Below are 11,580 nucleotides of genomic sequence, written 5' to 3' on the forward strand. Positions count from 1 at the left end.
ATTCTGTGTCTCCCTCTCTCTCTGACCCTCTCCTGCTCTCTCTCTTTCTCTCTCTCAGAAATATTTTAAAAAAATTAAAAAAAAAATAGTCATTTCTAAAAAGTTTTCGTTCTGAAATTTCCCTTTAAATGGTATTAACACTACTCCACCAAATATTCATCTCTTTAGTCTCCAAAGAGTCACTAAATGGCTTCTCAGTAACCATGATGACGGAAGTAGCAGAAAGGTTCTGACAGAACCAAAACATCCATCTAAAAGAAACTGTATCTGAAATAACTTCATACAGAGAATCCCACCCAGGGCAACCCATTCCCAACACTCCGAAGGTGCTTCTCCTGCAGGCCAGTCCCAGGGAGGGTTTTCCCCATCTGAAGCTTAAAATCCAAAAGTCAGAAAGAAGCTGCTTATCTACTCACGGTTCAGGATCTAAGGTATCATTTTTCTTCTTTTCAAATTGATCCTTTGAAATGGTCCTTGTTTGAAAAAAGAAAAGAAAGAAAATTGTTAACTAAATGTATTTCTTTAAGCATGAACTATAGGGTCTGTGGGATATTATTTTGTAACTATTTTTTCAAATACAAAGTAAATAATGGTCGGCTGAAATCTCAAGTGCAAAACTTATTTCCACAGAAAGTACTATCAACTATTTTTCTCTGTCTGCACTGGAATATTTCCTCCCAACTAACACCAGCACTTATTATAAGATTTAATTAAGACTAGTCAAAATATGATGGCAAAATCGTGCTGAGATCCAAAACTACAAATTGTCAATTAAATCTGTATGGTGAATGGCTCCTGGATCAGACTGATAATCAACTCTTCTAATAGCTGAATTAGACAACACAAGATCAGCATCTACTTGGGGATATTTTACTTATTTTGAAAGAATGAAGTACTTGGTTTCTCTACTGTCCTGTTGTGATCGGTGTGTATGTGAATTATTTCTGATTCACAGAACTATATAATCCAATTATTAATCACATAATTGGACCAAGGAATTAAGATTACAAAGGACATAAAAATAAACGGAATATGGAGAATGTCTGTCATTTCAGTCTGTAGGTCTCACGAGTGGCTATGTTTTGTTCTGTGACTGGACAGAGTAAAGCGGGAGTGCAGAGCCCATGCCCTACACTGCTGGCTGCTGCTCGGGTGAGAAGCCTTCCCGCTGGTGGCGGGCAGTCACACTGGCAGCCTTCCCAGCAGGGCAGGAGTCGTGACAGAGTCAGGAGAAAAGAGAGAACCACAAGATGCCGGCAATCTGGGGCAGACACGGTGGCCGGCAGGCTTTCGATATCTCGAGCACACACGTGAGCCGACCATGTAACTGGTGGGTTCGCCTTTTCTGGCCACATTCTATGTGACCACTCGGAGGTTAACCCCATCAGGGGATAAGCTTTGGGGAGGCAAAGGTGAACTCGGTGAAGGAACGAATGGACCAACTCAGGCCTGTGCACGCTGGAGCACGTGAGCAAGAGACACACCTCCAGCCAGGAAGGAGGCAGGTCTACACTCTGGGGTCTCCCTGTCTGCGTCCCATCACAGGCTGTGCAGCTCAGCGGACAGAGGTTTCAGGAGAAGATGAAAAGAATGCTCAAGATGGGGTATGGACATAAGATTGATTTTTGGTTACTGCCAGTTCTGTCAAAAGGGAACTGGTTTCTTAGGTGTAAGTGAAAATTTACAATTTCCCCAAATGGAGAAGGACCCCCACCAGGAAAAATCAGGAGTTTTCACGGCAGAGATCGGTCCACTGCTGTGGAGGCTACTGCGACGCAGTCTTATGAGGAGGGAAGAATGCGGAGGTGGCACTGGTGTCTAGCTGAATAGCTACATTCTGACGCAGGAATGTGGGCATAGTGAACACGAAAAAACACCCCACACGGAAATCAAAATGGCAGAGGTACTTCCCTTTTCATCATGGGCAAAAGGGAAAAAACAATTAAGAGTCAACCCGAGAAAAATGACAGAATAGTACTTACGTCTGGGGTTGTGAAGGGTCGTCACCCAGGGTAACATTCTCCCCCTGGATCTCTGTGAAACACTTCTCACAGAAATGATACCTGTCAGCAAGAAGGCCATACTTGGGTGAACTGGTCCATCATAACACACAGCCACCCAAGCAACGAAGCCACCAATCAGAGCAGGGCAGATCACCACGACGAAGGGGGGGCGTTGTTGGTTGATTGATGGGTCAGTGAGGACAATGGAAGGAACAGGGGATAGGTGGGGAAGGGCAGGATTAGAGAACAGGGAAGGGAACAAATAGCACAGACATAAAGGTAAGACGCAAACACCGAGACAACACAGAGCAGAAAGCCAAGGCAAAGCTTGATTAGCATTCGGTCTCACTGCACACATCACAGGCCATCATCACTAACAAGGGCTGGGTCTGGGCCAGCTCCAAGATGCAAATGTTTTCAAGGAGTTGTTAATACTAGAATTGCAAGGAGCCTCAATTTAGGAGTTTGAATTTTGTTGTCACTTAAGAGAAAAATCAAATAGAACTCCAGGGTTTGCAATGGAGAAATTTTACTTTGAACAAAACAGTCTGACAAAGGCCTCAAAAAAGCAGTTATTTTCCAAAATGGAAAATTTATGCTTGATAGCAATTCACAGATTTTATTTCCAGTATTAAGCCAGATCTTTTAAAGGTATGAATATATTGAGCACGCAGAACTGGTTTTAATTTTTTCCTGTTATTTTTCTCATGTTAATCACTTAGTTAATTGGGTTACAATACAAATGAAACCAAATCCATATTCTAGACAAACATTTAACAGAAATGCAGTTGGGGTCAAAGACTTTCCAGCCATTTATCAGTACAAATGTACAGAGAAAAAAAACTGTGATATATTGTATAAACAATACAATATATGTAAATCCATGAACGATCTCAAAGACTTTGAAAATTCAGTTCTAAGCTTTGGTTCAAACTTTTTGGTACTGGGACCAATCATTCACCAATCTGAGATCCTCAGTGATTGACTGCACTTGACTTGGTGACAATCCAAGTTAAGCAAATTTGGAAAGTTGATCTTTAAAGCACAATCTGCATTTGAGAAATTATCCATCACCCCAATTTCTTGTAAGATAATATAGAGCCTGGGCTCAAGCTATCAAATAAGAACAATTAAAATAAAAACTATTAAATGTTTGGAAAGAAGACGAATGAGAAATCAACAAAAGTGCAGGCTGATGCTGCTAACAAGATGGGCACACAAGAATACTGTAAAAATAAACAAGCTGAATGGAGGTGAATTATACAAGCGAAAAGGATGAGTATAAGGTAGTGGCAGCAGCACAATAAAATGCGGTTTTAGTGCTCAAAACTACATCTACAAGATGCCAAGAGGATTAGTGTTAAAGACACTGTGACGAGACTCGGAGCGCTACACCGCACGGACACGCGCAGGGGACGCGACAGCTCGCAGGGTCACTCACGCACGCGCACACACGGCTGCAAGGACGGAGGCGCAGGCCCCCCGCCCGGCCGTCTGTCTCCATTCCTGCTCACATCAGTCCCCCGCGAGTTCTAATTCTAGTCTTAATTACACACACTGAGCATTATGTCTGCTGTACTTCACTGACTAAACACACAGAGTCAATTAAAAGCATACAACTTTAGAGCATGCACCATCTCAAAATGATCCGATCTTTCCGTCTGTTGATGAAGACATGACAGATTCACTGTGGGGAGCAACTGGATTAATGAAAGTTTCTTCCTGGGACCAGTTTACTTAAGATGATTCAATCAATGAATTCTGCCAAGAGTAAAAACTCTGACCAAGAACAAACAGATAAAACATTGCTGTTGAAAAATTCACCTACATCTCTGTTTTTGTTTTTTTTTTCTAAATCAACTGTAACAAGATTCTGGCTGTTCACTAGTTTGTAAAGGATTCCCATGTGCAGGAGGGCATGATCGTCACTGGCAATTAAAGTGTAGAAACCATAAACCAATTCATGGGCAAACAAAACAATATGCAAAAGAGATAACCCCCCTCAATATGAACTACTTCTCTTTTAAAAATGAAACTTGGAATTGAGTGTTCCAATTCATTTTATGATCAAATATACCACCACCACTGGCTAGCAAAAAGGTGAACTTGTCTGGAAATGAAACTGCCATGATAATTACACGTGAGGCCAAACGGCTTGAAGACCCTGGACACACTCTTAGCTTTTATTCAAGCAGGGCATCAAGCCCAGGAAGTCCAGGAAACAAGAATCATAAGCCCATCACTCTCTGGCAGAGGAAACTGGCCTGGAGAGAAGCATTGATGCCTGAACGGAAGGCGCGGGTGACGGTGGCAGCCAACACCCTCCGTGGGTAACTAACCCGCATCTCCAAAGCACCTCTGGGCTGGAACCTGGGAGGCACAGAGACAGTGCTGTCCCAAAGGAAGTGGAGACATCGGAGAATCAACCGCGCTGGGTTTGAGAAGGGTCCTGAGAGGTGGCAACAGTTTGGAGAAAAGGGCACAGCCACTCACTGGTCAAGTCTGTTTAAACTGCCCTGGCCATCAGTGGGAGACACATTGGAATGCCAGACTGCTCCCCCATTATTACCTAGTCCAAACTTTATTCACCCTAAAAATACAGAACCATTCAGAAAGTCACTTTTCAATCTTAAGAGCCTTGTTGATATTCTGCCTTGTGTGAAGGAAGCAATCAGATGAATATGGAATTGCAAAGGAGAGATACTTCACATGATCCAACAACGATGTGCATCTGGGTACCTAAAGTTAGCACTATGCAACTGCATAGTTTATCTGTAAGGGTAATTTAATGTATGGAGTAAATTTTCAAATGCAGATTGTTTTAAGTACCATAAGAATATACATATAACTGGGATATCTGAAGACAGTCTCTGAAAAATTTGTACATAAGTTTTCCCAACATGAGTTACTTTCAAATATTCAAAGCATGGAAACAAGTGAAGATGGGTACACAAGCTAGTTTATATTAGTTTCACTTGTTTAAATGGTCTGTAGGACATCCTATTGCTCGAGGTGCCCAATTTAGGACTCTAAGTGCCAAACAGTTACTTGTGAGAACACAACAGTGTTCACAAGTAGTCAAAGATGCAAATAAAAAACGTAAGCTGTTAAGATGTTCATTGTGGAGTGAGGCCACTGCTTTCTTAGCATTACGGCACGTTAGTCTCTGCAAGCACAGTGTTCTCGGAAGCACACCTCGCGAGACTCAGCAAAGGAGTGGCACGCCTAGACTTTAGACCAGAACTTTATTTCTGTCTCTACTTGTAAGAAAAATACTTTTGTTCAGTAAAGATGAAATTCTACACAAAAATAAAACTGGACATTTCAGACCTTCCCCAACAATCCTGTGCCTGTACTCCCTGAGGAACCTCCTGCCAGAGAGAAGTGGTGTGCCCTGATCCTATCAGTTCTATTGAAATTAACTGCTCTCAAATGAGCAAATCAGGGTCCCAAACAATGCAGGAACAGTGAAACGACAATGAAAAGGTCCCCAAATTTTAGAAATGGAGGCAAGCAACCTGTTGTCTGTTCTCCCTTCTAGACCCAAACCACGCTGGGCACCCAGCAGCAGGGGCATTTTTCAGGGAACAGGTGACTGAAATCTGTTCTCTTACAATTTCCAAACTTTATTTTGCTTGGCACATAAATTTCCAAAGTGAATCCCCTGTTCGTGATTTCATGGAGACTGACAACCGAGGCTGATAGGGAAGGTGTTCTTGTGCTCGTATCATGAACAAAGTTAAACTTCAGACGACATTATGGGATGTGCTGAAGATCACGGGGCTAACACTAGCTGGAAGGGCCAGAACTCCCACAACAGCACTTGTCAGTATAGGAGAGAGTCCATCATGAAGGGACTATGGTATTATTTCAAACTCTGTCTCCCACGGATAGAAGGGGAAGCTAAGACAGAAACTAAATTCCAGATGTTAACATATTTTTACAGGGACAGGGTACAGGCCACACTCCAGCACCTCACTCTAACTGAACGGTGCACTGACAAGCGAGCTGGGCAAGGCTCAGCAATCTTTCCTTGTGACATGTTTAGGTCAACAGCTTTTTTTTGTTTTGTTTTAAGTAGGATTTTGATGGGACTTACTAATTATCATAAATATGATTTAGATATTTTTAAAAAATTCAAGTAGTGTAAAAGCATAACCAGAACACAGATAATTTCAAAATTACAAATTATTCAGGCCTGTGCGTTCATTTCTGAACAGGTAACAAAAAGTCCTCTACTTCTTCGAAATAGGGGAATATATGCAATCACTATAAGCCAACAAGATCAAATAATCAAAACATTAGTACTGAAAAAAAAACATTAACACTGACATTTAATACTTGAACCTAAAAACAAGAAATAGGCACAAAGCTGTACCTTGGTCACATAAATTTAGTTGCCTATTCCTAAAATGAAGGCAAGGTAACTGAATTTGACCAAGATTTAAAATCTGCACCTCCAGGCACGATGCCCTCATGCTATGGCAACACGTGGCTACCCGAAACAACAGACACAAGTAAGTTCAATTTTCAAAACAATCCCCCAAACTGTGGAGGTTGTATTTGTGTGGCAAATTACCAACAAAAAAATATTATTTTCATTCTCTTTTACTTAAGACAGGAAACTCATTTAGCCACCCTCACATTTTAAGAGAATGGCAATATTTCTCAAGGATACCTAACACAAAACCCTGAAATGGCCATCCTATGATAGGGGAGTAGATACTGAACTCAACAAGAACACCAGATCTCGTTCTGTGTTGCGTTGTTAATTAAAAAAAAATTTTTAAGTCTAAACGTTTTATTTATTTATTTTTGCTTTCATTATTTTTTAAATGAATTGTCATTAATGCAAGCAAGTCTTTCCATCAGACCATCCCGCCCAAATTACGTAGGCAAATATTTACATATGAGGTAATAAAATACAATGTTTCCACTTTACTAAGATCTTCAAAAAGGTAATGTCAACCTTTATTAGAGTTACTCTGTACTCCAGACTGTCAGGTGGGTTACACTGTGGAAAGACCACAGCTTTAGAACTAACCTTCCTGATTCAAGTAGTGCAGCAAGCAGTTTGGAGCTTAAATTGTTATAGTGTAAGAGCCTGCTTTAAAATTAACAAATCATGGGGCCTATCTGATGACTAAGAAGCACTGAAACAGTGGCCCATTTCATTAGAACTTTGGAAAAGAAAAGAACCCCAGGCTGTAATCAGATGAACGTGCCTTGCCCTGAGCCCTTCCTCCTGTGTGGGACCGGGGCACCAGCGCTGCTCACCTGTTTTGATAGCTGTAGTAGGCAGCATCACGAGGAATTGTACACAGCTGCTTCCCGTAGCAGCACAGAGTCTGTGGGGAAAACTCATACTGCAAAAACAAAGGAGAAAATACTAAAAACGCATCCCAGTGACTGTTCTACAATGTGCTAGTTCATGAAGAAGAGTTGTTAGATTCAGCCAGTAAAATATTTCTGTTAGTACACGGTATAACTTCCTAACAATTTTCACAGCTATTTAATAAAGACATTTCTGGATTCCATGTAACAGAATCAGTGTCAAAAGACATTTGTTACACATGCATGAAGGGACACAGGGGCAGCCAGAAAGGAATAACCCAAGGTCCTCCCCAGTAAGCAATCTGGCTTTGATCATCCATTACATGGCTTCAGGCAACCGACTGTTTTGCAAAAACCCAGACTCCATCTGGGTCCTTCCCAGAACACAGGTGGGCTACAGTGTAGAGTCTATCATGTTATCATAATACCTGCTCTGGCTAATTTAACCAGAAAAGTTCACTTTCCAGAAAAAGTCTAAACTATACCTTGCGTCCACAGCAATATCCAAGGGACTGCATGACGGGGTCAATTTCCTGCTCAAAGACCTCGGCAAGTTTGCTGCAGAACTTATAGACCCGGGATGTCTTCCGGTTGTAGAGCCAGGCATTATTGAACATGAGCCAGACATCGTCCACGTACTGCCAGGGTTCTTGGTACTGCCCTGTGTCCAGCTTACGCTTGATGGTGGAAAGGTCCATAGGGTTCTTCACAATGTCAAAATAATCCTTAAAAACAAAAACAGACTCAGTCTAGTGGATCTCCCTAATATTAAACGCCAGCCTTGCATAGCAGCTTTATTTTAAACACAACAGAAATAGTTAAGTACCAGAACAACTTCCATTTCCAATAGTAACAAATGGGAACGGAAAAGAAAATAACCTCTGACCTTCCTCTGGCTGAACTACCTAAAATTGTAATAATTTTGTCAAGTGTGACCAAATTATTTCAAAGACAAAGTTAAAATGATATTAATATGTTATTTAATAAAAGAATGGGTAAAAGATGTTTCAGTAGAAACTTTTATTTCTTTTTTAGAATTTATCTTTAAAAAAGGTTTATTTCTGAGACAGCATGAGTGCGGAGGCGCAGAGAGAGAAGGGGACAGATGATCCAAAGCAGGAGCAGGCTCCACGTGGTGGACGGCACAGGGCCAACGTGGGACTCAGACTCACATACTGTAAGCTCATGACTTGAGCTGAAGTCAGATCCTCAACCGACTGAGCCACACCCAGGTGCCCCGAAAATTTTAAAAATAAGGATTTTAATGCACTGAATTAAAATGGTAAGCACATTTATCAGGTAATATGTTTTTACAGAGATTTACTCTTGGTCCTGGCAAGCAAGATGAAATTCCAAGACAAACACAAAAACAGAAACAAAAATAGTAACACTGCTTAACAGAAATCTGTTGGGTCACTATGGCCTTTGTAAGACTACCCAGAGACACCAAAATGAGAGGCCCATGTGTTTTCTAACTGACGAGCGCCAATTCTTTACCACCACCCTTTGAGACAAAGGCTCACACACAGCCCCAAATCTAAGTGAGGCTCCAGAGGCTGTGTGTTCGTAGGCGGTGTGTCCCAGGTGTGCTCCCCCACCTTGGACCCTGGGGCAGACAGAAGAGGCGGGGAAACACACACTCCACTCAGTGAGACAAAGGTGTATAAAGGTGTGTTACTGCTTTGACAGATAAGTTTTTTTATAGGAGAAAAATCTTTAAGTCAAGGGTATGTTACTCAATTTTCAGAGGTGAAACATGGATACCTGGAGTTATGCTGGCACAGTTATATTTTCGCCATGGGAACTTACTGGAATCCCTAGGAGCTGGGGGTCCACAGGCTGCCGGAAAGGCAAGGACTCGGGGTCCTGGCGATAAAGCGCTTCCAGGGTTGGCATCAGAGCCTGGCGTAACTCTTCCGGCTTAAAGACTGTGGGGAGAAAACACCAGCAAATGACGCCATTCACAAGGCACTCAGACTCCGTACCTGTCACATTCCAAATCGAAGCCCAGTCTGCCTCTCTAAGGGTCCAACCATCTCCACCCTCATAGCCACCAATGCCGTAAGGCCTGCAAGGGCCCCCATTCCCCACAGGGGTCGTGGACGTTCTAAGGCTACAGCGGGGCTTCTGAAAACACAGTAACGTTAGGGTTTTAAAACTGCACCTGTGTCATGAAACAAAATACTAACCACGCTGGCAAGTTTGCTTCTTCAGTAAAAGGGTTTGCAACATTAAAACTGTGTTGAACTGAAAATGAAGCTAACTCCTAAATCTGCTTGATCCAATGGGTGGTAATAAAGCCATTTTATCGGAAGAGGCCTTTCTTCTTCCGGTGACATTTTTCTGTCCTTGGCTAAAGTAATTTCAGACACCCGACACAGTTTTGTATTCCAACCTCACAACCAAATGTACGCACTAACAAAACTATCAGATCAAGAATTTCCCCCCAAAGTTCTGTACTGTTCCATCTCTGAACCACTTCATTTCCTACTACACTTCCCGCTGTCACCAATCCAAGGATGGACACCAGCTGCCAAATATGTCTAAGACGGTACATTCACACAAAACCCAGTGAGTTTTCGTGGCTGGGAAAATGTAAGCGACAACCCACAAAGGCAAGAAGCAGGTCAGTCGGCAGTGCTCAGGGCAGTGCTCGCTCATGCCGCACCCCGCCCCGCAGAGGGGACCGCTGCTGGCTCGGCGCGCACGCAGAGCCCGGGCCTCCCGGGCGGATGTGCCCGATGGGAGCCTCCAGAGACACACACATGGTGCCTTCAGCTACCTCCTTCTCTTCTGTTTTTTACAGAAATGGAGTAGCATTTGATTTTCTTTGAATAACATAAGAAAACAATTATTTAGTTAATCAGTAGCTTCTGCATTCTTCTTAGGCCAGCGGTCAGCCAACTCTGACCCACCGGCCCAATCTGGCCAGTGGCCTGCCCTTGTATTGCTTGTGAGATAAAATTGGTTTTTATGTTTCTTAATGGTTAGGAAAAAAAAAAAAAGAATAATATTTCATGATACATGAAATCAAAATGAGTCTCAAGTAAAGGTTTATTAGAATGCAGTTACGCTCTGTGGAGGCTTTCAGGACACAAAACAGTGGCTGCAACAGAGACCATACGGATGGATGTGAAGCCTACAGGGAACTATCTGGCTCTTCATGGAGAGCGCGCTGCCCCCTGCTGGAGGCTGCATCACCTCCTGGTGGCACCCTCACACGCTGGTCACTTGGGTCCGTCACTCATTTACTCTCTCTCCACACATCTGTTTAAAACACCTATGCCGAGGGAAAAGCATTTTCAAACTCCTGTCTTTAGCTGCCACACTGACGTAAAAGCCCTTCCTCAGTCACATTTCAAGTGCTCAGGAGCTATGTGTAGCTGGTGACAACCACAGAGAGCACAGATATGCAACGTTCCTGTCGTCACAGAAAGTTCTGGCGCTGCTCTAGGACCTTTCCAAGGGTCTGTGAAATCAAGTCTACTTCCGTAACATAAAACGATTTTCATGGTAACACCAGGTCGTCATCTGCCTGCTGCACCGTGGTGACGCTGGCACAAATGGGCAAAAGGGACGAGGCGCAGAATCACTCGCGCTGCGGCACCACTGCGTAGGCAGCAGCACTAAACCCGACTCAGTCGTCACTGTGCTCCTTGCTGCTGGGCACACACAGGAAAATATGGCAGCTGCACTCAACATCCTCGATCCAGCAGTAAACACTATTACTTTTAAGAATCTTGACCCTAGGCCACACGTTTTGATTTAGCACGACCAAACAGGAAGCGGGCGTCAAGCACTTCCCTGCGTGCAGAGACTGTCCTGAGCGGAGGAGCTGGTGTGCGCGGAGCTGAGAGGCAAAGCAGCTGCTTGCTCAGCATGGAACACGTGCGACCAGGAAAAAGACCTGAGAGAGGCTCCCAGTATTCAGATCTGGGCACATGGCAGACACTGTCCCAAAAAGGGACAAAATGGGCCAGTTACACCAAGGACAATGGACAGTATTTGTTGCTAATGATAAAATTTGGGCTTAGGCCAAAACTAGAATTTGGAAAAGCTTTTATCTGCCACATGAGCTTGACACCCTCTCAAAATTTCCAAGACTTTTTTGAAGAGATTCATAGTGATGTTTATAAATATGATTTTTAAAAATATTGTACAGTGAAGGGGCGGCTGATTGGGTCAGTCAATTATGTCCGACTTTGGCTCAGGTCATAATCTCGCAGTTTGTGGGTTCAAGCCC

General features: G+C 43.1%; 1 protein-coding gene across 1 annotated transcript; it reads right to left on the minus strand.

Moving 5' to 3' along the window:
* Nucleotides 1-403: 403 nt before the first annotated feature.
* On the minus strand, nt 404-10,104 carry LOC144219181 (histone lysine acetyltransferase CREBBP-like). Its single transcript, XM_077749116.1, has 7 exons — nt 10,006-10,104; nt 9,323-9,464; nt 9,147-9,265; nt 7,823-8,062; nt 7,281-7,369; nt 1,983-2,063; nt 404-473 (listed from the first exon to the last, which is right to left on the minus strand). Exons 1-7 carry the CDS (start codon nt 10,102-10,104, stop codon nt 413-415), a joined length of 831 nt encoding a protein of 276 aa, XP_077605242.1. The 3' UTR covers nt 404-412.
* Between the last annotated feature and the right edge of the window lie 1,476 nt (nt 10,105-11,580).

This window comes from Crocuta crocuta, unplaced genomic scaffold, assembly GCF_008692635.1.
Source record: "Crocuta crocuta isolate KB4526 unplaced genomic scaffold, BGI_CrCroc_1.0 C29743674, whole genome shotgun sequence".
Taxonomy (NCBI): domain Eukaryota; kingdom Metazoa; phylum Chordata; class Mammalia; order Carnivora; family Hyaenidae; genus Crocuta; species Crocuta crocuta.